We start from the raw sequence: 27,878 nt of genomic DNA, 5'->3' as shown, positions 1-27,878 counted from the left end.
GTAACGATCGCAATCGCGTTCAGCTTCGCGCCGAGAGCTCGCCGGTCCTTCCCCACGGTCCCTCTCGGTCGCTTCCCCACCTTACGACTTCACCATCAGCCGACGGCGACGGCCGCCGTCGTCCGCAGTAACACCGAATCCGTTCGCGTATTCGCATTAAATTCAAATCCGCGCGGTGTGCGTGCCTGTCCGCCCGTCCGTCTCCCCACGTCCCGAGCACGCCGTTCCTCGCGAGGGATTTTCAAACATCGCCGCGCGCGCGCGCGTACGATCGTGCGCGATCGTGGTCCCCGTCGTTGTCCGATAGTTAGTCCTACGGCAGGGTGTCATCGGGAGAGGAGATGCCCATCGTCCGCGTCGCGCTCGACTCGTACGCATCGAAGAAACGGAGATAACGTGTGATTTGCGCGCGCCCAGAAGTTTCAGCGGATAAAGAATTGACGGTCGAGAAATTGCGGGACCAAGTGCGATCACGGTGAGTCTGGATTCCGACGCTGCGAATACGCGAATATCATTTCTTTTTTTTTTTTTTACGCGCTGCCGCCCGTAACTCGAGATCTGTCCGCGTCACTTTTTTTTTTCTTTCTCACACTGTCGTTTCGATCTGCGAATTAATGTCGGTCCTCGCATGTCAACAGGTAGAAGAAGGTTGTTCGAGAGATAACGAAAGAAAGGATTTCGTAAGACACTTCCGCGTCTATGTAACGATACATCGATATCGACGGAGAAAGTGTTGCGCGCGCCGTTCACGTCGCGCTCTGAAATTCGAGAGTCGCCGTGTGTTTCGTATCGCGAAAAAAAGCGGAGCAAAAGTGTGAAATATATGCTTTGTGCGTATACATAAATGTACATAAATAACTCGCACGTGAAGAAACAGAAGCGATACTCTGCTTTCTGCGATACTAGTCGATCCGCCTCGAAAAATCTTTGTAAAATTATTCGCTTTGATATGATTGATTCGCCCAACGATATGAAATAGGTTAGTTTTTCATACATATTTCGTGTTGAAAATTGCCGAAAAAATTATTTGCTAATTAGTTAAATATATTTAACAATTCTAATTAAATTGCTAATAAACAGAAATATATTAGGTAATTGAGAAAAAAATAATCGCTACATGATAACACTCGGAAATGTTATAAACAACGTTCTTTACTACGCGATATCGGTTGAATCTTAGATCTGATTTGCAATTAATACAACACGACGCTTCGCGCTCGAGAGCGAAAACAAACGACACCAGGCATAGCTGTTCCTCGCCGCTTTTCGACGTAAAAGACGCACACGATTTTTATTTTTGGCGATTTTGCGTAACTGGGAAGACGAGTTTTTTAAACGACCATCCTTTTTTTTCTTTTAATCGAGTTTTGTGTTCGTTCCTATGTCGTCCAACCGGTAGACAGACGTGAATAAAAAGCACGAATTTCCCTCGGTTCTTTACATTCCGATGTCAGGGTGCCTTCAATAAACATAGACATAACTCGTGCGCTCATCGTCGTAATTCCGAGTCGATTTCGGTGCGTGTCGCGGCTTTATTCTTATCTCCTTCCTTACTTTAATTATATATTTACACTCTTTTTTATTTTTTTTTTTTTTAACGCGAAACATGCCAAGCAATGCGTAAAATTAAATCAACTTTGCCTTTGACAGGCGTAACACGCGGAAGGCCGACTGTTTTCAACGCGCTGCAAAGATCGTCGCACGAGGATTGCCGTCTTCTCTGACAGTGTTTGGTGGTGCAGTGATTATACGGAAATTAATGCGTACGGAATCACACGGAAGCGATAGAGAAAACAACTGCCGGAAATCGTACGCGGCGAGAAGAGGCATCCGATCCATCGAATCTATCTCCCCTCGCTTCCTTGCCGCAGGGCCGATCGCGCGCGCCGTGTGCATCTTACGTGTGCGCGCTTAGCACATTAGACGACCCGTTCGTCATCGTGTGATGATGCTGAAGATCTCACCGGCCGCAGCGATGGAACCATGAAGACCGTGACAGATCGCACATCCAATCGAAGTTCGACTTCCGCCGACCATAAATGACGTAAGTACCCTTCATTTTTCACATTTCGCCATGCGTGCTCGTCGAATATGTAATACAATACATAATACGACATCCGTCTGAAATTTGTAAGGTCGTAAGTAGAACGCAACCTTGCAGATTACAATCTTTTTGGCTTTAGATCGAAAAAAAGAGATTTTGCTCGAACTACAAAAAATTTCTTAAGTTTATGCGCTCATGAATTTAACATAAACATGTAATTATAACATAACTGTATTTTTTATTTTGAAAAAAGATGCTACGGATAAAAGCATTTTAAAAAGAATCTGCTTTTTGCTGTAGACTCTTTCGACTTATCGTTTCTTTTTTGTGAGATTCACAAATAGTCGATTAATTGAATAAAAGATTTCAGCATTGCTATATAGTATGCTGAGGAATCTAAATGACCTTTATGTTGTTCTCCAAAGCACGTGGTAGTCGCGCGAAACTGTACAATTGTTTGCCAAACAATCGTGTGCTTCGAGCTCGATTCACGTCTTTCTCGTTTCACGAAGGAGAGCACCTTCCGTTCTTAGGTCGGGTCGTGCACGCGTAACGTCGAAAGCGAGATCTAATCACTCTCGTTTCTTTTCACTAGATACTTACACTTTTTTTGCAGACAAAAAACGATACGTTCTCTCGAAGACGTGCATTGTGCATCGTTCTCGAAAGATTTTTATAAAGAAACGAAGTTCTTTGACTTGGCGATGCAGATTAATGTTATTATCAGATTATTTATCTAATAATTTTATACAATTAATAATTTTATATTGTATTTTTTAAATGAAATCATCAAAACGCCGCGTGACAGTGATATATGAATATCTAATTTCTAAATACACGGATGTTATTTTATCCTGATTTTCGATACAATTAATTTTAAAACGAGTGCAACGAATGTAGAAAGGGAAAAGCAGTGCATTTAAAACAGGTGAAACAAAACTTTTCTTTTCAATATATGCTCAACGCATGAAACAGAATAGACGAATCGATGTATATGAATATATACTCATTGCTACTCTATTAATTACCCAAGAATATCATTCTATATCGCTAATATCGCTAATCGTTCCAATTAAGTATCGTACATGTAAAGTAAAAGTTCCAGAAAAATTCGATTTTGTTTGAAAAAGAAAGAGAGTTCATTCATCATCATCTGAAATTTAAATACTGATGAAAATAAGAAACTATATAAGAAAAATTTTTAGAGAACAATCTATAATATGACAATATTATTTTCCAAATAATCGCATATTGATTTTTTGCTGTTTTGTCTTATTTACAATCGTCCGGCTAATCGACATTAAGCTTGTCTTACAAGTTTTTTGCGGTAATCAAGTATTCATTAAACTCTCAACGGTTAATAAATTAATACGATAAAACAATAATTTCTATTATTGGATATTTCTTGCGGAAGTTTATTTTATATAAATTGATATACTTAATTGGAGGCCGTATAAAAATAAATCACAAAATTTTGGAGAAAACCTCAAAATTACACGGGGCAAAAAGGGGCAATAGAAAAGTCCACATTTTAACTAGCACAGATAGTTATTAAAATATTAAAATCCATTTCCTACACACCGTATAATTTTTAAACATTAAAATATTGACTTACTTCCCAGAAAATAAAAAAACAATACATTTTCCAATCAAGCCTGCTTGAGCAACGGGCTACGCTATGTCTGCGAGTTAGCTCACTTTTGCAAAACACCGCATGCAATTACAAGTTGATATAATGATGCTATATATATATATATATATAGCTGTGGTTGCTTTCCGTTTCTTTGCTCTAACGGTTGATTTAATTCACTGCCGCTTTCACATGTGGGCAAAGCTGTTACTAATTGCGCGGAAATATTCAACGAGTGCCGAGTTTCCTTCCGCCCGGCGCGCCGTTTCCTCGATCGCCTCGTGCCGGGATTTATGAAGCTTTTGAAATCAGAGTTTTGATACGTCGTTTCGTTTGAAGTCTCGCGCTGGTCTCTGTGGGGGAGAGGGAGGAGTGGGCACTTTCACACTGGGGAGAAAAGCAAGGCTTCAATAAGTATTCGCGGTGAATAATTCAGGTATGAAGTAGGACGCACAAATGCCGCGTCGGACTTCATTAACTTCTACAAGTGTAGATTTTATATTTTTTAAAGAACCGTTAAGTAATATGTTAAGTATTACATAAGAACATCTCTTGTTGGAAAAGATGGAAGAAAGGATTTTTTTACCTCTCTTATCGATTAATCGAATATCCTACGCTGTATTCTGCGTATTAAAAAATTTCTTTTGTTCTCAGTTATCTCATAAATTCATTTGCTTTTAAAATATCGAGTATTGCACATTTGATTGTTAATGGAAGAAATATTTTATATAAGTAAACACGCTATAAAGTGGATACGAAAATAATGACGAACGCAAATGCCTAAAAAGTTCTTATCAAGAATGTTAAGCGGACACGATTTATGCCACAATCCTCCCGAGAAGGATTTATCAAACCGCGAAACGTGCTAGCGGAAAACCTTTAATCCATCTTGTCAAGCAATCGCGATTATCGCGTATCACTTGACATCTCCCGAGAGTAAGTGGGAAAACACGAATATAATCCTGCTGATAATATGATGATAAAGATACATATGATAAATGAACGTTACGTCCGGGTGTAGTTGGTTACCGCTGAGACCGCCTGCAATTCTCTAAGTCCGTCAAGCACGTAAAGGACAAGTCTGACAGTCATTGTTGAGTAACAAGTCCACTTGGGAAAAGGTTACGTTCGTGCCGCCACGATTTTTACGATTCTGATTGAGGCGCATAATCCAGGCTATTTTGCACATTTTTTTTGTTACGTTATCGCGACACGCGTACAAAATATATTCTATATGTGGTATATTTGGAAATTCCACATATGATATTCTCTGTTAGCTATTCAAACTGAAATTAGTACGACGAATTTATGTAACACATTAAAAAAACGGATTTAATCAACGTGGATATCAAATACACAGAAAATTTTGTATAAAAAAATACTATGTACGGCGGCAGCCGCAAATTTTGAAGTAATTATAAAAATTTGTATTATGTTTTTTATGTAATGGCGACAGTGTTTAAACTTATAATTTCTCTTATGATCCGCGGCTACTGTCGTATCGTAACAATTTTTGATATAAAATTTTCCCCGTGTAGATTTGATTCAAAGGTTGTTTATTCGAAGAGAATTGTTATAAGAAGAAAATGGCAAAGCAGCGATTGCACAGCGAGCATATGCATTTCTGAGTGACAACCGTATTATTAACCGCATGTATTAATGCAATCTATTACCGGACGCATCGAGCATGAATAAAGTGTGTCTCGGATCCGTAATGACTGTCATTGTAAACAAATTAAATCATAAATCGTAATCATAAATATTCCAATATAACGCATGAGACCTTGAAAATACCAATTATCATGTAACGCCTCGATATAAGCAATATAACGTTACTGTTACGGGAACATTTAATGATGCAGGAGACTAAGTACGCGTCCTATTTGATACATCATGAATTGAAATTGTCGTTTTAGCTACGATTGCTTTGTTGCACTTGATTGCTCCACTGTTCTTCATTGCGCAATTTCGCTCCGTTGCACGCGTATCTTTCAGAGGGTTCGAGCATCGCGGAGAGTTCGCAATCTTTTAACTACCAGTATTTTCTTCAGCTGCGGGTTTAATAGCTGTTACAAATTTCTGAAATCTTTCGTGAAAGGTTATCGATATAAAATCTTAAAAAAAAAAAAACAAGAAAACACTTTTTAATTCTCATTAAACGGTATCTCGAACACCACGGCATACATTTATAATTTCAAAACAGTGGACTCGAAAATATTCTTCCAATTTGCATCTATATAACGGAAAAGGCCGTTCGGAACGTTAGAAAAATTCGATATAGCGCTAGTCATCGCATAACGGTGCGATGTGACGATTGAAAAGGCCATTGCTGGCGAGCAGAAAATTATTCCCTCGTAAACTCGACCGGCTGGATCAGCTGTGTGCGCTCCGTTGCGATCGTACGTTCGATGATTGCAAAAGTGAATCGGCGATTTCTTGAACGTCGAAAGTCCTTTTCCCGCGAGACTGATTGTGAATCGCGATGTCGTATCGCCGGCTCTCTCGCCATACTTTAATCGTCGTTATTCCATGGAAGAGAGAATTGTGTCGCGGCGAGGCGTTTCAAGAGTCACGGGCATTGACCCGTATAAAAATCCAACAGTCCAGCTAGTCCTCCGGTGCATTAGCATGCGTATCACAAATAATGATTGAGATCGATCAATTCACTTATGCGCGTCAGCATAATTAACGGGTGAAAAGAATTGAAGAAGCGACGTCTGCAATATCGCCGAATATCTATACATGATTCAAGATTTAAGATATTCAAACAGGGTTTAATGATAACGGCGCTTCTAATAATATAGTTGTAAAATCGCGAAGAATTTCCGATTTCCTTTTTACGGTCAATCAATTTTAAATAGATTTCTCTCGCCGAGACTTTACCGTCAGATTTTTGTGTGCTTCCTCGGGCATGCCTGATACTTAACGAAGCTATGAAATTAAGAGGAAGTCGCGTGGGAGGATATAAAAATGCAAAAAAAGAAAACAAATCGATGAGATGCTCAAGCGTCGACATGCTTGCTTCGTTTTATTAACAGCGCGCGCGAAGAAAAGAAAAAGAACAGTGCATATATAATGTCATAACTCGCGGATCAACGGTGTTCTTCGTGTGACACGATTAGAGAAATACAGTGGAGATATCTGGTTTACGAGTGAACTCAAGCCATGCTGAAGTATATATCCCATCTGTAAAAAAAGAATTTACTTTCAATTGCCATATAGCATTGAGCTGGTACTCACGTGGAACACCACGTGAACGTAAGCGGCGGGAACAGCCGTTCTAAAAGAGCAGAGCGCCTCACCTGCAATTAAGGATTTACGATCGCGAATGTCTAGCATTACGCCGAATCCGGGATGAGCATCGTGACTTTTCGCTCGCATTTCTGCGATCAGAAATCGAATATACACGTGTTTCTCTCTTACGCAACGAGCGGCCGACCGAACATGTTGCGCGGAGATGTTTGTTCGTCATGCAAAATTTCTTTACAAAACACAGTTTTCAATCATACAACATATCCGCGTGGCGTGCATTTTTACACGAATGTTCTCCCGGTGTCAGAGTGTACATTTTTCTCTCCCGCGAAGTTGCGATAATATTATATCGACGGATGAGTTATCGATTCCCGTGTAATTCCTTGCTTGCAGTCAAGAACGATCGCGATGACGACGCTTACGACGACATCGCGCGCCGTGCTCTCTGTGCCTTGGCTTAGGCACCGATACGGTGAAAGCTGATATTTTGTAACACACAGCTCCTGCTATTCCATTCCGTTCCATTCCATACCATTCCATTCTGTGATATTGCCCCGCTGCAACCGTTCATTCGTTCGTTCGTTTGTTTGACTCGCGGCACTCTCGATGTATAACAGTCGAGTCGTCTCTCTCTCTCTCTCTCTTTCTCTCTCTCTCTCTCTCTCTCGTAATCAAATGCGAGAACCCAGCGTCGGCAGCACAATGGTAGGCGCACCCAGAATACATTTTTTTTCCTCCCCATCCACGCAAGATTCTCGTTTCACCGCGAGACAGTTTACTCGCGTATGCGATTGCAATGTCGCCGAGAAGGTATGCACTTGGATGCAAGTGCAACGCGACAAGTCGACAAGAAATAACGCGTGAGAGTGACGGGGCGAGGAGTCAGTCGTGTAAACAAGAGCAACGTAAATACTCGTTTGCATTCGTCGTATCCGCTGCAATCCTTTTTCTCTCGCATTCGTTGTTATATTTATGATTTGCAACGAAAGCGTGAAACGCGCTTGAGAAATGACTTGAATCGATTTTCCCGTCAGTGTGATTCTTAGCGCGTGACTCAAATAATGTTTGTAAGTTGGCCGAGCTGTCATTCCGTCTGCTCGATCGGTCTGTCACTCGTGTGTTAAATATTCAGTGTCGGAAAATGTGCGTAACCTTGACACGCACCTCCCAGACTGCACTCACTTCGATGAGAAACACGCCTTGAGCGCCAAGTGTGCAGAATTATGTAGATCGATGGGATTTCGCGCAAGAAAAAGTCAAAGTCATCATCGAGAGTATCGAATCGTGATCAAAAAATTATTCGCTAACTGAGCTCTTGTCTAGCTTTAGAGCGCCGATTGTGTTGACAAAATGAATTGTTCGCAAATTAAAAAAAAATTTTTTGAAAATATAAGCTCTTTCTCTGAGCTAAAACGAGAATTTACTTCTTCGGAATTAATTAGAAATTTTGGCTCAAAACGAAGTAAATATTGAAAGCGTTATTTTGAATCTACAGTTAAGACGATCGGAAGTCTTTAAAATATGCAAGATTACCAATCGTTCCGAGAAACATTCCCGGATTGAACATGTAACGGTAAATTATCTGTTATTAAAAGATTGCGTGATAATGTCTTTTTTTAAGAAGAGATTTTCATTATTATTTTTAAAAAAGGAGTCGCCGATCCGCCATCGTCGCTGCAGAAATTGTGCAACTAAGTGCATTAATGGAATAGAATGGTTGTGTAACATTTAAATAATAATGTTACATAAAATTATTCCGTTTCTTGTCTATATTATTATGCATTAATGGAAAAATACCGAATTGATTTAGTTCCTGCACAATTTGCATAAATGTTTATTGTATCGTTTTAAATATAGCTTGCAATACAAAGAATGTGTTTTGTATTTAACAAAATTTATTTTACAACTTGTGTATAATTGCTTGAAAAGCAGTCTATGTATTAGCGTTTAAAAGAAAAACAAATAGTTTTTTACTTTCTAATATATAATTTAATATCTCTGTTGAAAGTAAAAATATTTCCTGTCTTTTTTCTAATTCTATATTATACGAATATAACATGAGTTAAATGTGCATGGAACAAAATCTATCTATTAGTCTGCAAAGTTTAGCAAAGCAGAAATAGTTCAAGCGTTATAATCCATTAAAACAAAGATGTTAATTAGTTGTGCTAATATCGAAGCGTGAATTGTAATTTACGCGTGACAAACGTGATTCATTGCACCTCGATATGTGTAACATGTCCTCGATTGCATGAAATTGCCAATATATGCAGCGAAGAGAATAGACGTAAAACGGTTTTCTGTATTTATAAGATATATGATCTTATTAACCTAAGAGAGAGAGAAGGACAAGAGGGAGAAAGAAAGATATAGATCAATATCTATCCATGTTCAATCAAGCACGAAGAATCGTACATACGTTCTTTTTTTACCTATTTATTATTATTTTTACGACTTATGTAGGTGTTCTGTGCACTCAAATCAAGTACGAAAGTCTCTGTAAAAAATTAATACGCTAAAAACAGTAAGAGATATTTAAAGCGGGACGCACATGAGAGAGAGAGACAAAAATATAAGAGAGCGATGCATGATTAAATAAAAAAATTAATTTAAGTTTGCAGTAAAAAAGATTTCCACTAAACTTTCAGTATAATTGATATAAATTTCTCCAGCTTTATTAAGAAGCTCGATTTACTCTTCGATACTGTCAATCACTCTTGTATCTCTTATGTCTTATTCATTTTAATCTCAATTTGCATTACTCAACAAGAGCATGTAGGAGATTTATTAAAGATGATTGCAATTCACACACACACACACTCACGCAGAGGTGTGTGGCAACTAAAATTAGCGTATCGCAACTTTCATTTTCTCGGTAATAGAAGCATTATCTCGACGCGATATTCACATTTGTACAATTAATAACGATTAATTGTAAGAATGCACGCTATTTATTTTTATGCACTCGATGCACGTATAACCTTTACCTAAATCTAAACGTGAATTTAAAATGCACCACTCTCGAAGGGAAAAGTATTCTTACAGCGATTATTATTTTTGTACACCGACTAGCCTATTATTATTACCAATAATCGTGCCATTGTGGCGTCATTTACATTTACGGGTAGCGTTTGCAACTGAAACTTTAATGATCGCTATTCCATACAGGCCGGTTCTATGTTTAAGTCACGCGTTTAAAAATCACCGTGTTTTCCACATTGCAATTTTTATTCCGTAATATACTGTAATGGATAAATGGATAAAAAAGATAAATAAGAAATGGAAATTTTACTTTGGAGAAACTATTTTGAAATGAATAATACTCGAAATGTGTGTGTTTAACTCTCGGAGGCTTAAAACGTGTTTGAGATTGTCCTAGTATTTACTTTTTTTTCTATTTCCGATACTTTCGATGAAATTTTCTTCCTATGAGTAATTTTTAGAATTTTAAAACCATACTTTGACAATATTTAATTTAATTTTGTTTTCATTATTTGCAAATCTTTGTTATTGAATCGTGCAAACTGTAATCGCTGTCTTTACTATAACTAAAAAAAGCTAAAATAATTATTACAGCAATCGTCTTGAACTCATGAGATAATGAAAATGCATCACACGTGAACCACTGAAATTTATTTTTACGCCGCTTATCTGAATTTCATGCATGTATTTCAAGCGTGATTTTTAAGTCCATCTTGCGAGAACCTCTAAAAAAAGATATCCATCTTAGATCCTCGACACAATTCGACGACGACGAGTCACGTTCCTCATTTCCGTGCATTGCACGTCTCACGCGTGCCTCGTGAATGTATAGTTTATAAAATGTGTGATTGAATTTGGACAGTGTATTGTACAGTATTTGAAGAAATCGACTAAAAGAGAAGTTTCTAAATATTTGAGAGTGTTACTCTATTAAAAAGCCGTAACAATATCACGGTTTAACTAAGAAGCTATTCCTATCGCATTGTAGAATGTTTGAAAAAGTCAAGATAGTCATCTGAGAGAGAGAGAGTTTGAATAGAACAAAAGATTAAAGTTTCCTTAGGAATTGCAAACATTTATCGCACACTGACGTCTCGCTTTTACATTTAATTCTTTGTAAGTTTTTCATAGAATATCTTTGTGTTTAATCTCTCAACAAAATGTCTACGAAACTATCGTTAATCTCTTTCATTATCTTATCATCTTGATAATATAATAATCTGTCATAAAATTATATTAACTTGCGATACGTTTGTAGGAATTTTTTCTACTAGATTTCTTCGATTACAGAAATCCGTTCCGTGAGTACTTTATGTGTCACATATCAGTACGAGAAAAAAACGCACGTTTGTTTCATCATGCCAGTTGGAATCTGGATTCGTGGGCATGAATCGCCGCAAATCCCCGGTTTACGGTGTTTGAATACAGGTCAAGGTTGCGAACAGTTGCATCGGTTGAAAAGAGGCTCTGGGTGCTAAGTCCGAAGGTATAATAGCAACCGTCGCAATTAGCGTGCACACGAGAAATTGGCAAAAAAGTAATGTACATTTTGTGATTAACGACATCAGCGCCCACAAAGTTTTTTTTACATATTATTCGATGGGCCGCGACGACGCGATTCGCCGAAATATAAATTTGGCCATAAAGAAATTAAAATTTATTTATGCAAATACGACGCGTTTCAGGCCGCGTTCGGATTTATGGACCCGCGTAGCGTGTGTGTAGGAAAAGACGAAAAATCGAGACGAATGTGAATGTCAAATAGAACATTCAGGACGGATGTTTTCTTCTGTTAGCGCGATTTTACGAGCGTGTGAGAGTGTGTGTTTATATAAAAAGATGATGCAATTAACTTGTCCGCGCTTTTGTTGTTTATGTAAGAATTTGGGTGGTGACATTTAATTTTTGTCTACATTGCTGCATTCGATAATGCGATTGATAAATTATTGTTTCGATAGATATTGAAAAACTTGAATATGCAGACTTTTGCGCGAGTAAATTTCCTCTCGCAGCTCGGTTTATAAAAATCTAATAATTAATTGATAATTATTGATTTGCAAAAATTAACTTCAACAAAACTGGCAAAAAGAATCCATTGTCGAAAAAAATCAGCACTGACTTAAGAAATATTCCGCAACATTCTCATAATTCGATGTTTCAAGGTTTAACCGTGAAACCTGATTAGCACAAACCGTATGGCAATTATTCTAATCGTTTCCTACCGCCCACGCGTTTATTTTAGCTAATTTTCATACGTATTGCATTTCCATGTTCGAATGTTGAAAGAGTCAACTTGCGCGCTGTCGACGATCGCAACAATGCTGATTGCGTGTCACCGGTAGTACTCAATGCTACCACTGTCGTAAGGTTTGAAGGCGACATTTCATTACGCTAAGTACATATCAAATATTTCGCACTACCATCCTAATTGTAATTTGCTGCTAACCGAAGAGATTAAACAGTCGTGACATTATTATCCAAACGATACCTGTATTTCGTTATCGCGCGAGTGCCTTGATTAACAAGCATCCGGAGTTGTGCAAGAGAGAAGTGTAGCTCCGTCGAAGTTATGTCGGAAATTTATTTTTTTCGATGACTAGAAAAAAATTGACAGTGATATACAAGTGTAAAAAAAAAAAAAACAATCTACTTAGGGACAGGCCTGCACGCGAGCGTCCGCTGTAAAAAGTCGTAATTGCAGATATAGAGATTCAGGTTCTTAAGTGGGAAGGAATGCGTTAGCACTTGAGTACTTTACATTGTTGTTTGCCGGATTTGGAAAAGGCGGCGCGTGTATGTTGTTTCTATCGGTATGAAAAGAACGGAACGCGGCGTGTGTGAGGCCACATCGCTTACAGACTCGAGTCACGGTCGAAGTGAAATTGGTGTTGGAAATAACGTTGCGAAATATGCATACGTATACTTAACTTACCCACTTTAAGAATCGGTCTAGTTCGATACGGGTCAAGGTTGCGGCATCGCGACCGATCCGCAATAATTGGGCCAATCGAAAATTCGATCCAATTGTAGTGACGACGGATTTTGGAACCCGCATGGTCATCGAGCAGATTTGATCATATCTGATTAACGGTTGGCAGTGAAAATAATACCGAATTAATTTAAATGTGAATCATCAAGTCTTCGTGAAATCCTCATATTTCATTTTCGTGGCGCAATCAATGAACGTGCATCATTGTTTACTTCAAGTACTCGACAAGGTTTCCAAGCAGATTGCGATTTCCATGTGAAGGCGTGTAAAATTTCAAAAAATTTTTCTCATTCATTCATCTCACTTTTTCGTCACTCAATGAGGACGTTTGAAAAATTTGTGTTTGAAACATTGTAAAAATTTTATAGATTATTTTAATATTTTAATTAACAACTGACGAATGTTGGAAATTTTTATTCTGAATTGTGCACCGAAAGTTGTGAAAAACATTTTCAGAACTTTTGCGCGAAGGAAATTTCAGCTATGTTCTATCCAACTTTCTCCTACGCAAACAGCAAGACGTGAATCAATTTCATGTGTAATGTTCATATTAGTCGCATATCTGTCCCCATTGTCGAGGTCTTTAGCATTGCACAAATAACAATTGCACCGCTTGCGAGCTGAAATCTTGGAGGTTTCCGAGGGTGTCCTTGCATAGATAGGTCCCGCATGAGTGACTTTTGCATCGTTGCGTAACGGCAGAAACGATTGCGGGTGTGCAGCCCCTGCCTGCACTCTGCAGAGGTGACGATTCACCGATGACACGGTTTACGCAATCGCGAATTTCTCTGAAGCCACCCGATTATCATGCATGCGAAAGGTCACTTACCTCTTGCACAAAGTAGTTACATTCGTTCATTGCAGGCGCGCGGGGCTCCTGCTCTCGCTCATCCGAGAAGCGATTAAGCTTGCGTTGCATCGACAGTAACATTTGCGAAAATTAATTATATATTTTATGACATAATCAAATAAGAGAGAATAAATTTCTGTAAAAGTATGAAACAATAATAATTAAAGTGATTAAAGCTGCTGAAGCTATTGAGATAATAATTATAATACACCATTGAAAGCTGCAGTAAACAATTACCGTGAATTAACCGATAACATCTCATTATTCCTCGCTATTTGATTTTACAAATTATGCATTTCTGACGTTAAATTTTCTACACGCTTATCGTGCGCTATTACAACATTACTTACAAGGAACTATATTGCAATACAAAAAATACAAAATGATCCACAGCTGCAAACATAGAATATTCCGTGATTAATGTACGTTGAAACGACAATATTATATGCGTAATGGACGTTGACAGACGTAAAATACACACGACTGGACAATTATTTCGTGTAGTCCGCAAAAAAGATAAATATTTATTGCTTCGAGATCGTATCGGAAGGCTTGCAATTACCAAAGTCAATATCAAATTCTCGAGATTAATGGCCCACTTCAGCAAAATCTGTGACTAATTAAGGCGAATGTAAAATGAAGAATACTTAAATCATTTCTTCGCGTCGCAAGACAAATATTTTTCTTTTCTCTCCTCCTTTTTTCTTCTCGATAATTAATTCAAAACACGTTTGACGGAGGATGTGAAACAAGAACCCCACGAGCCTAATTAGAATATTATTGGTCGATTCGTAGAATGTCGAATTGTCTCCCATTGTGTGATTGAGAGTAAGCTGCGATGAAAAGAGGAATAAATCGCTTTATTGTGTTTGAGAGCGACATAAAACCGGGTTTAGAACCAGTTCACAAAAGAAATATACACTTTCCGCAAATACTATATCATCTTTCGAGCCCCTCCGTCATCCATCTCTCTCGGGAATTATTGCCGCGCGCGGTGGGTGATGTTTTAGAAATCACGTGTTGTTTACAAAATATAATCGTCGGAACACGCGGTATATAAGTAATATAGCCTGTCAGTTCGTGATAGTGTCTTCATGTCTGTCAATCCAACTCGAATTAGTCTCTCCTGAGGTTCTGGTTTTATATCGTACGAGCATCGTCAATCACGTGAGTCTGCTTATGTATCTCATCATTCTTCTTGCATGCATCGCGATTATTCTATATACCGATAATTTATTAATTTCAATTTCGATATTAATCTCACATTACTGCACCTTACGTAGTATCATATTCCTCTTCGTATATGACAATTATATTGCTCTTTACATTAGAATATATCTTATACTTTTAAAATTAATGACATTCGATGCATACGGTTGGTTTTTAGATCTTTCTTTTATATTTTTTAACCAATTTTTACTTCCTTTAACGAGAATGAAAGAAATTATCACTTTTTAACATTAAATGTCTTTGTAATTATAAATCTGATAGAGTTCGTTCAAAATTAAGCGAAGAAAGTGAAGTATATCGTTATTTATTTGCATTCTAAGAATCTGACAGTCTTAAACAATTTTTTTTATGTATTCATAATTTAAAAATTATTTTACGTCTGTGTCGAGAAAAGAAATAATACGCAGATAAAACTTTATGCGACAGGATATTTTTTATAACAAACATGTGGTTAAAATACTATTTTTTTAGATCTTTTATCTAATTTTGAAAAAAAACATAGTCGGGAGTTTTCGATAAACTTACAAATTGTTGCAACAGACAGATATAAAAAATGTGATTTACATATAATTTTTTCTCTCTGTCACCAATAGCTTGAACAGTTCAAGTTTCGGTCTGCCTTCAAGGCGATCAACTTGGCCTTTTTATAATACAGAGCTGGGATAAATTTAAAAAAAGAAAAGGAAAAACAGAAAGAAGTATCAAATGAATGGAACGTTTTGAAAGTGTTACTTGCGTCAGGCACTGTGCCGATTTCGTCGAGCGACTGATGGAATCGTGCGCACGAACAACATCGCAACCAATTCTTGTTCACAAGTGAAATAGCGACGAACAGAACAAATTTACGTTTAGCATGCTCAAAAACGTAATCGTATCGAACGATAACTGTCCCGTGTGATTTTAAAGAGACAGGATTAATGGACAATGTGAAAAATTTATTGCGACATGTTAATTAGTTGAGACATCTTAATTAGTTGTGAAACAAAAATTTCGATTGCGGAATTCAGTCTTGTGATTTACCAACGTTCATAAACGTTATTAAATAATCTGTAATGTGTAACTGATTAGATTAGTCAGAGTATACGAGTTATGCAAAGCGCGATGGAGCCTTAGAGATACGCGATCAAATATTTTTAAACACGGTTAGAATATTTATGCAGCAAAATATGTGTCTGCACAATTGCTAGATGTCATAAACATACATTTACATATTTCTTATATAAACACGGTCGTTTATTTCATTAAAGAGAAAGCCTTGTCGATCCGCGAAATCCACATTGAGTTATACGACTTACGTAATGATAATGTATATGTATCTACATCACTCGGCTTGCCATTGTCTTTTATTTCTTTATATATAATTTTTCACAATTAATATTTACGACCTTTTACTATCGTATAATTATAGAAAAAAAAGAAAATACGATTTTTGTTTGCATTCTCGCGGATGAAAATAACTAGTTACAGCTTTTCCCGCTATACGGAAGACCAGCTAATGTAACAAGAGCGAGATATCTCGCAGATAATGCTTTTCTGCGAAATGTTAACGATAATATTTAAAAATGTGTCACATATATGAAAGAAGGAAGCAAAATGATAATGGCATTCCGAGAAAAAATGGTGTAATATGGTCAGATATAAATATATATAATTAGTTATGAAAAGATCTAATAACATATGTAATTTTATATGATCATATAAAATTCAGATCTTTTCATAACTAATTGCATATATTTACATCTGACCAATTATACCATTTTTTCTCGGGATGTTTTCGCGAATTCTCAGACGGTTCAGTGCCTGTTCAGACTATGCAATTTTGTTTTCGCAATCGCTGATATTAATCTGGTGTAATACTTGCGTCTTATTGATTAATTGATAAGAGATGCGGAGAGCGACTTTTTATGCTGCACGATTGAGAGAAAACTAAAAGCTGCAGATGAATGAATTAATGCAGCTTTTCAAGATCGACAACCGCATCCTCGATGTCTTTGCTTATTTTGCATGTATTTTTTTCGCATTTCGTAGAATCGCGTTCCACCCGTTCGTCCAATCGAACCGTATACCCAGCATGGCGTCAACCGGCAGTAAAACCGGCAAAATCGGTGTTTAGTCATCGCGCATTTCCATTGGAATACGCCTTTCTTTTCCCCACCTCTAAGATATATAAAGGATATTGTCGTATACATACTTATATACCTGCAAACCGGTTTTAATAATATTTGCAAATTTTGGTGGCATTAGCCACGACATTCATTGACTCGCAAATCGTTCGATAGAAGTGGGAAATAATGATTTACCTCGCCTAAATTATAAGCATACCAGCGATCTTCGTTTCTTAAGCAGCTTAATTCTTCCGCTCGTTACAACTTCGGTGTACGCACGCAGAATGTTTAGAAAAAGGGAGACATAAAAAGCGGGTAATTCTGTCTAAATTTTGATTATGAAAAAAAATGTTTGAAAATAATCCTGCAAGAAAGAGAAATGACTTTTGACTTTCGCGACATGTGAGAAAAAATATACAATACATTGCGTCATTATGCGATACGCACGACTTTCAATTCTAAGTAATAAAAATATGTTTGTAGGTAGTGTTTTTTTTCAATGCTGATACGGAATAATCGCGATCCTTTAACGCGCCAATGCATATGCAGGCTAGTTCGTGACTTAGAAACTATTACGGTAGTCGTAAAGTCACACAAAATAAACTTTTACAATAAATAGAGATTTAAATTTCATTAGCGCAAATCCACCGTTGCGTTATGAGCGGTGTTACGCTCGTTAAAATCTCTTCTGCTTCGAAGACTCATACGACACGCCGACACCACGCGCCAATCATCAGAGCGATGATTTCAATGCGTGGAGTAGAAACGTCTTCGAAGCGTCGAACATACTTTACTAAGCGAAAGGAAAGGTGGTGGAAAAATGGAAATTTCTATACTTTAGATTAGAATTTCATATTATCATCATTCATATTACATCTTATATATTATATCATTATATATTATATCTTATATTAGATTAAAACTAACAAAGTTAATGCAATTTTGGTAAAAATAGAATTATAAAAATTTAGGATTAAAACACACGTTGGCAAGAATACATATCGTGCGAATTTAATTGATTCGTAAGAATTCTAAAACTGTCGGTACGAATATATTTTTAACAAAGCTTAAACAATCACATTAAAAGTTATGTAATCAACAACGTTTGCCAATTTTATTTGAAACTTATCTTGTTACGTTTTACACTGGATTGTTATTTGCTTTGTGTAGAAGACTTTGTACTTAGTAGATCAAGACATTTAGTGAAAAGTAGAAAGTTATAAGTGAGCATAAGTTAATGGATTAAATATTCGCAAGTATATATTGGCTTCAACTTTCCTCAATACTCTTTCTATTAAGTGTATTATTTTACATACAAGTACAATTGTGGAACTACTTACTTCGAATCGAGCGCTTATTTCGCATCGAAACATTTTCGATATCCATATTTGTACAGAAATGATTAGTGATAATAGTAATTTATGCAGAAGAGCTGTTAACGTGATGCGAGAGAAAACGCAAGGTGGCTAAAAGTCAGAGACTTTTTTCGAAAGGTGAAAGGAAACTTCTGCCGGAAGTTCGCTCATAAATACTTTACTGGTCCTCGCTCGAAACACATTTCCCGTATAATTCAAAGGCCGATCGCGGTAAGGACACCTCGGGTCTTTCTTTCTCGCGAGGGAACGGCCTGCGCTCATGATTCTCATAAAACCAATTTCCGGGCTCCTTGAGCCGCCGCCGCGGCCGACCGTCCAGCCAGGCTGGACCTGAAAAATGCATCAAGGCGAAATGTTGGTTCCCATACCGGCCGGCGTCGGTTCAACTTGCGGAATGCGTGCAATGGAAACGCGGAGAGGAGCGATCTCTCAGTCTGCGGGCATGTGTCCCTGAGACACAGAGAGAGGAAAGCATCTCAAATGCTGACACACATGACACGGCCCTCGCCCGATGAAACCACGGAGATAAAGAGAAATAGTTTTCGATAATGATCTGCTTGTCATCGTAATTAAATGAAGAGATATTTTTTTTATACATTTTAAACGCAAAACGCAGACAAAACGGATTTGTATCATTTAGTTGTATTATTTATCTAATTAATTCAGCTTCTGACAGAGTGACAAATTCAAATAAATTAACAAAAGAAATCTTCAATTCAATAAATAAATATTGAACGCAATTAACATTTTGAGCGTTTTGAGAAAAGGAAGAATAATTTAAAAAATTTAAATATGCTTAATATTTATTTATCTATTAAAAAAAGAATTTTTGATGTTACAATATTTATTTTTAAGTTTGTCGTATTTTCTTATTTATTTAACAAGTCGCTACTCACCGATCAATAATATGAAACTAGTTTTTGCTATCTGTCAAAGCGGTAAATTAAGATTACAAAGAGAGGAACGGAATCGTAAAGCAAGGCGGAGAACAAGATCCAATTTGTCTCTGTCCAGATTTCACAGTTACGAACATGGCCACATTGTAGTCACGGATCGTAATATACGTATGTACATGCTATCCGTTAACGGACAATCTTGTCACGATACGCGCCTCGTTTAAGCATTTGCTTTTTTGTCGGCAGACCGGAAGCGTTGAAACCAGACACAGATAACCTGGACCCGGAAAAGTGTACGCGTAGTTAAACATTGAATAGCTCGTCAGTTATGATACAAAGACTTGTAATTTTGATATGCAATACTTTCGTGTACAATATATACATCTCGTAAGTTACAGAATTGAGAATAAGAAAAGAGTTCAATACAAATTGAAGTGTAATAAAATAAGTTTATCTCATTGTTTATCGAAAACTATCGATGCCGCAATATTTCCATTAAAGAAACATGAACACTAAAAATTAAGCGAATTATGCTTGTATAATATAATAATTATTTTTATGTTGATTGGATAAAAAATTTGTGTAGATTTATTCGAGATTAATATTGTAAGAATTTTTAGAATTATAATTTTTAAAATTCAAGATAAGAAAAAGATCAACATATCTTAATAGTATCTTTCTGATTTTCTAAAGCTTATAGAAACATCACTTTTATCACTTTGTATAATAATTATTTTTATGTTAAATAGATAAAATATTTATGTAGATTTATTCACGTCATATAAGAATTGTATTGTAAGAAACTTAGGTATTATAATTTCCAAAATTCAAGATAAAAAGAAGATCAACATACTTTGATATAGTATCTTCTCGATTTTCTAAAGCTTATAGAAACATCACTTCTATCACTTCGCGCAAATAATCGCCGCCTCTATTATGACAGAAGTTTTTGATTCGTTATGCTTATCTGTCGGATATTTAATGCGGCAGCTACGCGCCATACGCTATTCTTGTTTGGCAAGCATGCTCGCAAAGAAATTATTTTTTCTTCAGACCGGAAGCGACGGGACCAGACGGACGGGTTTTGTATAAATTAATGTTCGCGAAGACGAGAATCGTATCTCGCGGCTACGAACGTCCTCGGGAACGGCTATTGCAAATGCCATTTATGGCCACTGTCCTATCGTTTAGACCATAAGAGAAAGTACGCTGAACGTACACGTGAATACGGTTGAACCATATTGCGCGATGCGATGGTGCCACTCACTTGCGATATGCAACATTGTGAATATTTAATGGTATTGCTAAAGTTAGAAGAAAGAGCGATTGCAATAGTGATCTTCATGAATAATCAGTCGGTTAGATATTTATTCAGCTCTCATATTTGAGGGGTAAAAGTGGATCGAGTCCATTTTTTGTTTAATTGTTAGAAAATTAGTTCTAATTGTGTGCAACATGTACACTTTTTTCTATATATGCTATAGTTTCTTTTAATTTTAACTTAAATATTTGCACTCGCTTTTAAATCGTTCAGTGAAAACCGTTCAGTTTTTTCTAATTTATACAACTTGATCCTATCGATCAATTTGTTATTTCGTAGAAATCTCCAGTTTGTTTGATAATATCTCATTGCGTTCTTGATATTCTTAATTAAACTCGATCTTTCTTTCGATTATTCCTCTTTTTCACGGAATTATTCTTCAAATTGCACAAACAAAATCAGTTTAAATGTGGATGGCGCTATGAAAACGGAATTAATCACTTTGACGTAAAGCCAAAAAGGATAGTTGTTAGCAGAGCCTTGAAACGCGCTACATGTATCTCGCTGATTGAATTGTTATTCGAGGCTCGTTTGGCGCGAGTGCGTATTAAGAACCTCACTTTAATTCTTTGACGTGACATTGGCGCGTTCTCGAAATATCTTCCTACTTTGCATAATACGATACCGCTTTGTCTCTTCGCTTCTCTTTCCTCTTCTCTTTTCTCATTGCCGTGCGTGTCGATGCATTGATTTACGAACTCTGCGAATAGTGCACTAACAACACCTGTGTCACGCTCGATCACTCACGTCATCACTTTCTTGGAAGATAATCGCCCGTGCACGTTCCGTTCAACAGGATTTTTTTCGCAGTACGCGAATAAACGAAAGAGAATCTGACTGATCTTTTTATGTAGCACTTTTACGATGAGAAAATATGATGTATTCGGAAATGTAATACGTTTCGCGAAGATTTGCGCTCGCGTCGGATAACTGAAGACGCGACGATTACAGTGAAATCGAGAGAGATTTCGCGCCTATCACATCGAAATATTACAGCACGATAATAAGACAGCATGATGAATCATATAATTAGGTGTCGATTATCCACACTAAACAGTTTTCACAACAATTTTCTTGTTTTATCCAATTGGTGCTGTATTTTTGTAAATTATCAACAAAATTAAATATTATTTGCGCTATGAAAAAATTGATTTCAAATTAGTTAGAAAATTTGTTGTTGAAACGCCGTCTGTAAAAATCTTATAGTGGAATTTACGACAGCGATTCGCTAAAATTTCACAGTGACAATGTATATTATAGTAAGTGGAAGAGCGATCACAGTCACGATCTCTCGCGACACTCAATCCGTCCCGACCGGTATTTTCATATTCCGGAAATGAGCGCTTCTCATTACTTCCTGCTGTCTACAAGCACCCGGGGCCCAAGGAAAGTCATTGAACGTGGGATAGAACTACCGCCGATTAGCCCGCCGCATTGTATCCGTCCGCTTTGCAAATGGGAAGCAAACACATTCGCACAATAAAATTAGCGACTTTTTCTCTGCGATCATAAAAGAGACCGCCAACAAAGTATGTAAATATCATAAATTTCCATCAAACTACGTCGTTCGATTCGAAACAAATCGAATGATTTTAATATGGGCAATAAAGGAAATTGAAACCGGTTTGCTTGAGATTCAATATCTATAAAACTACAAGCTTCGAGGAAACACAAGTTTCGCGCCTTTAGAAGACATCTATGCGAATCTGGAGAAAAAAAAAGACTTGTGCGATACTAAGAGCGCTTGAGCTGCAATAACGACACGATTAAATTAATTAGACAGTTGAACTAATATTAATAACGTAATTGCGAGAAATAAAATCTATAAACTGAGAAACGTTATGTTCAATCAATTCGCACTAATCTACACTATCAAGCGTGAATGGTGATACGCGAGAAATTAATTTATCTGAACGTATACTTAACGCGAGAGGAAATTTGACACAATTTCTCGTCCATGACGTCATAATTCAACTGCAGCGAGGAATCAGAAGCCTTAAGGTCGCTAACGATACGAAGATGCTTGAGGTGGAGAATGAAATCGTACCGCTTGCCTCTTGAGCGAGCAAAAGGCGAGGAATTACACTTTTCGCAATCGCGGGACGTCCTCCTCCTATTTCTTTACATCTCTCTCTCTCTCTCTCTCTCTCTCTCTCTCTCTCTCTCTCTCTCCTTTCCTTCTCGGTTGTAACATAACTTTTCAGTGTGCAACGAAACCAGTTGCCCTTTACTTAACTTCGTCTTCTCCGCGAATAAACCGCGTTGACATTTATAACCTGCAATTACCGGCGCGCGTGTTAATTAACGCCGTGCAGAAATGAAGACCGCGCGAATCGTTACGTTTGTTTCGCTCGCTCGCAAAATGCAGAACAAATGAGACGAGATAGGTGTCACCCACAATTCACAAACAACGGCCCAAATTCGCGTTTTCGAGGTCAGGCGAAAGTGACGCTCCTCGTGTTCGCGATAACCGATTTCTATTTTTACAGCATTTAGAATAAATGAGTATTAGTTACTTTCTCGTAGTTGTTGCTGTCGAATCGTTGTTATTTGCAAAATGCGTCTCAGCCGTATCCACGGATCGCAGAATTTAATTTCACCAAGCTGAATTAGACGTCGCAGTAGACTCTTTTATCCATCTAACAATGAAAAGAGCTGATTTGCATAATTTGGGATAATTTAACGTCCTATCGTCTTTCGTCTAGAATTGTCGTCGAGAATCGGTTTTTTAGGGAAATATATTGTTCAGCCCGACCGAACCGAGTAGCAATAAGACAAATGATAAATGTCACACTGATAATGCAGCGCTGTGCCCAAACTCGTTTTTGCGAGGTCAGATAAAAAGCGAATGTTGCATTATTCACACGAGATTTCTGCTTTTATAATTTGGGATAAGTTTAGTCATCTCGAATGGCCAGTCGTTCTTTTATCTTCTCTTTACCAGCTGTTGTGCCGTGTTAAAGTCGTCTTCTTTTTCTAAAATGTATATTTTACATTTTACGATTGTTTGCGCAAATTGCTAAAGTTAACTCGAACGAAATCGAGCAGCAGAAAAAATTAGATGTCACACGGCGAACGCAAACAATGGCCTAAATTCGTATTGTGAAGTCTGCTTCTAGGTGAAAGCATTTTTTTTCTGCGAACCAATTATGTCGTAGACTTTTAGTTTGCCGTGATGATAACGCGTCTCTTCTGCAGCATGTGACTCGTAACGTAGCTTTTAATTTTACCCAAAATAAATAACTTTGCATAATGCGTGTGCATAATGATATTAATTATGCGAAGGCATCGCGAATAAATCAATTTTCACCGGTCACATAACAATTGTCGTAATTGAAATCTGCATAAATTTATAAATTTTATTACGTAAAAATACTTTCATCGCTCGAATTTCATGACCCAAATAAATAATTAATAAATTTTTATTCAGAGGCAACATTAGTGACTATAAAGATGCATTAGTACATTTTTACAATCGTGTGAAGGTATTTGACGGCGAAAAGTTGAATGGAACGCTGACATCTTCTTCGCCAGAACGCAACGAATTTATTACTATATTAAAGATAACAACACAAAGACTTGAATATGATACTACTTGGAAATTACTTAACGACTGCATAAATAACTTTCGATTCAAAGCGATTAAAATTCATAAACAATACAACATAATGGATAGTTTGCAACGTTATTGTGTGAATTCTGATTCCTTATAGTAATACATAGAGTCACTCATGAAACCGTCGTTATTGTTGCAGTAAGGCTGAATATATTACTCACAGGCTAGAAATTATCGTTTCTTCTTAAAACAATGAGACACGTGTGTTTTCGCTCTAGTGTGATCGCTTTTACTTCTGGATCGTAATTCCCATAGATTTCTCCGCACACGAGCTAATTCTCTTTGATTTGCAATCTTCAATTCTTTACATAAAATTGAATCGGACATTTCAGAAAAGACAAGAAAGCCGTAGAAAGTAAACTTATCAGAACAAATAACAAAACTGTTGCGATCGCTCATGTCAGATACCTTTTTTTGTCAAAGATGTGTTATTAGAAATTGCAAATGGACAGATAAATGTGTAGAGAAACAAATAGAAAAACAATTTATAAATAAAATATATAGAGATTCTTGCACACCGTTTTTCACATCTTCAAATTTTATATTCTTCGAAAAAAAATAGTTTCTTTCAACATACTTTTTTATACCAAAATAATTTTTCACGTTAATAAATTTAGAAATTTTTGAAATTAATATATTTTAATTTTGTACAGCTTGATGCATGGCTTAATTATTTAAATGCACAAAATGGACAACTTTCAATATTGATAACTTTTTTAATATTTTATATTCAAATTACGAAAGATCAAAATGCTCATTTTCATGATTTAAGATTAATTTGCGTCCACGCACGCTTACGTTTTCAACGATGTCATTTAATAATTCATTTTTAACGAGCTTGTTTCCTTTTAAAATTTTGGCTGTCATAAGATAATCCTGACGGGCGCATTATACTGACAACTCAGACAGAAATATTAATTTTTCTTTACCTTTCTTTTTCACAATTTGCTTAGATTCATTTATTATTATATTTGTTTAATAAGCATGAGAATTTTCCGAGTGTATTGAGATTGATAGATAATGTAGATTGATAGATACGTGTGTATTCGAAACTTTCGGTGCTAGTACGCCGGCGTTAATCCGACTGCAACTAAAACTTTCCTTCCGGGATCGCTCGCATCGTACTCGCTCGCATTCAACAACGCACTCTCATTTCTCCGTGCGGTGATTTTCAATTCCAGGCATGCGTGAACCCATCATAGAGATTTTAATTTCGATTTTTCATTTTCACATTTTACCGGGTGTGGCGAAAATTATATAATCACGTGAGATTTCCTCATCGCGCTCTATGTGCCAATGAGCGAAATTCCTCTTTTCATCCGCTCGTGCAATAAACATGATTATCATTTTCGTAAAAGCGTTATCGGATGGAATATCAGACGAAATGTTTTAATTGCCCGTGCAACTAAATGTCAATGTGCAATAAATCGATCGATGGAAGAAAGAAAAATGAAAAAAAGGTGATTGTATTCATAATTAATTGGTGCGTTTCGCGTTGATTTAATAATATTGATAAATAAACTCCAAATTTTACAAGAAAGGGTTTAAATGTAGATAAATAAATGTCGAGCGAAATTTTGTAAGCTTTTGAAGGTATTTACCTTCACCGCGTTTACCACTAATTATTGTTATCCTTTTTTTTACTAACAAGGCGACAATATTTTTTGTTTCAGTGATGTGACGCAACCAGTCAGGAATATTTTTATGCAAAATGACTCGCGCCCTTGTCCTTCTCTGCATGGCCATCTTACTACCTCTCGTACGATGCCACAAGGTAAGATTGCAGTCAAATATCGTTAAGATCTGCTCAAGGATACGTCGTTATTCCGTGCAATTGCTCGTTTGAGACAAAGAGTACGCGTGTATATGTACAAGAATAATTTTACTGAATTGAAGCGGCGAACGCGACCGCAGAGAGTGCGACGACGGCTCTAATCACGTCGAGGTGAGTTCACGGTACGCGAGTAGAGTGCCTTCTGACTTACGCATGTTCTCTTCTTTTCTTCTCGTTCTGATTATTATACAAAATTACGCGGAAAATAATTTTAACATTTTATTCTTAAATGATTCTTTGCGGTACCTTTGTTTACTTGAAATTACATTTGCGCAAAGATATTTCATAGATTTAACTTTGAATATTATTTAGCGTAATTGCAACAAATCCAGGAATTAATTATCTTGAAGCTCGATAATGTGAGAAAAATTAATGACATTTCGTAATATCGTGTGCAGCTCGCGGCGAATGTTGGGTGCGCCAATTATTTACGAGAAAATTATTTTCCAATAATCATCAATGATCGCAATCAGGTTTGCGTGAAATTCATACGAATAAAGTAAAATTAAATTTTTTGTTATAATTTATTTTAATAAATTAGAAATATTAAGAAATTTATTGATTCAAGAAGTTTAAAAATCGCATACTTTAAACATTGTTTGTAGCGAATTTTTTTTTAAATTGAGTGTAAAACATGCTTTATTATCTTGTTAATAAGAGATTAGTAGCATTTACAATCGTATTATGTGTCAATAGTCGTCTCGTAATTAAAAAAAGTGCGTGAAAAAAAGAAGAAAGGATTGCGATTAATGGCACGTTACGATTCAGCACGCGTCGGTCGAGCGCGTCATTTTGTTGCAGATAATCATCACGAGCGTGGTCAATGGCCAGCTCTCCTCTAACTTACGTAAGAATTTCGTGTACAAAATTGCAATAAAATCATCGAACCATTCATCGTTGTTTAGATGCGTTGCTTTTCTTTCGATTTTTTTTTTTTCGAGAAATTTAAACATTAATCACAATCGCGCAATTCTTGTAACTGTGTTTGAGAGTTGCGTTATTTTCACTCTAAACATAAACAAAAAACCGAATTTAAAGTGTCAGAAACTTCATCGCTAAAATCATGGTTGCGAATTATATGGAACAGTCTGCATTTGTGTGTAGCTTTTGTTAGATCACAATCAATAAAATATTAAAATGCGATACATAAAAGAGTTACAAATCAAAAGTGACGCATGTATAATAGCTTATAGAGATCTTAATAATAAAATATTAAGCTGCTGAGGTCATCTCGATGAAGTTGTGTATCTGTACAGGTAGTAATATCTCGAGCGAGATATTAATGAAAATATCAAAGCGTAGATCGTACGATTAGCATCTACGATTAGCACCTGACAGACAGCGTGAATGTTTAATCGCGAATGAAGCGCAATACGGAAATAATATACATCCGGTAATTGACACATAACGTAATTGAACGAGAGGCGCCACTCAATAATGACCGAATCATCGCGAATAAACGGCTGGAGCTGGTCGAACGGTCCGTCGCCTTACGTAAATCTCTCTTTCATCGTCTCTTGGTCTAATAGTTAGAAAATGATACAAATAATTACTTTCAAATGAGATTACGCTCGCAATTTCCGGCAGCCGTTCCACATGATTTACATGGATCTCGCGATGTACTTGTTGGGTCGGCAAAGACCGAAAGCGAAACCGGAATACCGCTGTCGAGAGAGTAATCTACTTTTCACAGAGGAGAAACGGACGGCGTTTCTATCGATTGACGGTTTTCTGCTCACAGACGCGTGAAACA

At 36.8% G+C, this 27,878-nt stretch overlaps 1 protein-coding gene across 6 annotated transcripts in view; it reads left to right on the top strand.

Annotated features, from left to right (window-relative positions):
• sona (sol narae) overlaps positions 1–27,878 on the top strand; it is a 43,043-nt gene continuing 15,165 nt past the window's right edge. For 2 of the 6 annotated variants that reach the window (XM_067359298.1, XM_012369306.2), the window contains exons 1-3: positions 2–475; positions 1,651–2,044; positions 25,965–26,065. In XM_067359298.1, coding sequence (XP_067215399.1) covers positions 26,003–26,065 — 63 coding nt within the window. In that variant the 5' untranslated portion in view covers positions 2–475; positions 1,651–2,044; positions 25,965–26,002. Of the gene's footprint in view, positions 980–1,650; positions 2,045–25,964; positions 26,066–27,878 lie in introns of all 6 variants that reach the window. The other 4 variants (XM_067359297.1, XM_012369303.2, XM_012369305.2 and 1 more) reach the window with 4 other exon arrangements.

Source organism: Linepithema humile, chromosome 7 (assembly GCF_040581485.1).
Source record: "Linepithema humile isolate Giens D197 chromosome 7, Lhum_UNIL_v1.0, whole genome shotgun sequence".
NCBI classification, from domain to species: domain Eukaryota; kingdom Metazoa; phylum Arthropoda; class Insecta; order Hymenoptera; family Formicidae; genus Linepithema; species Linepithema humile.
The sequence above is the reverse complement of the archived record's forward strand: the minus strand, read 5'-3'. Positions and strand labels throughout refer to the sequence as shown.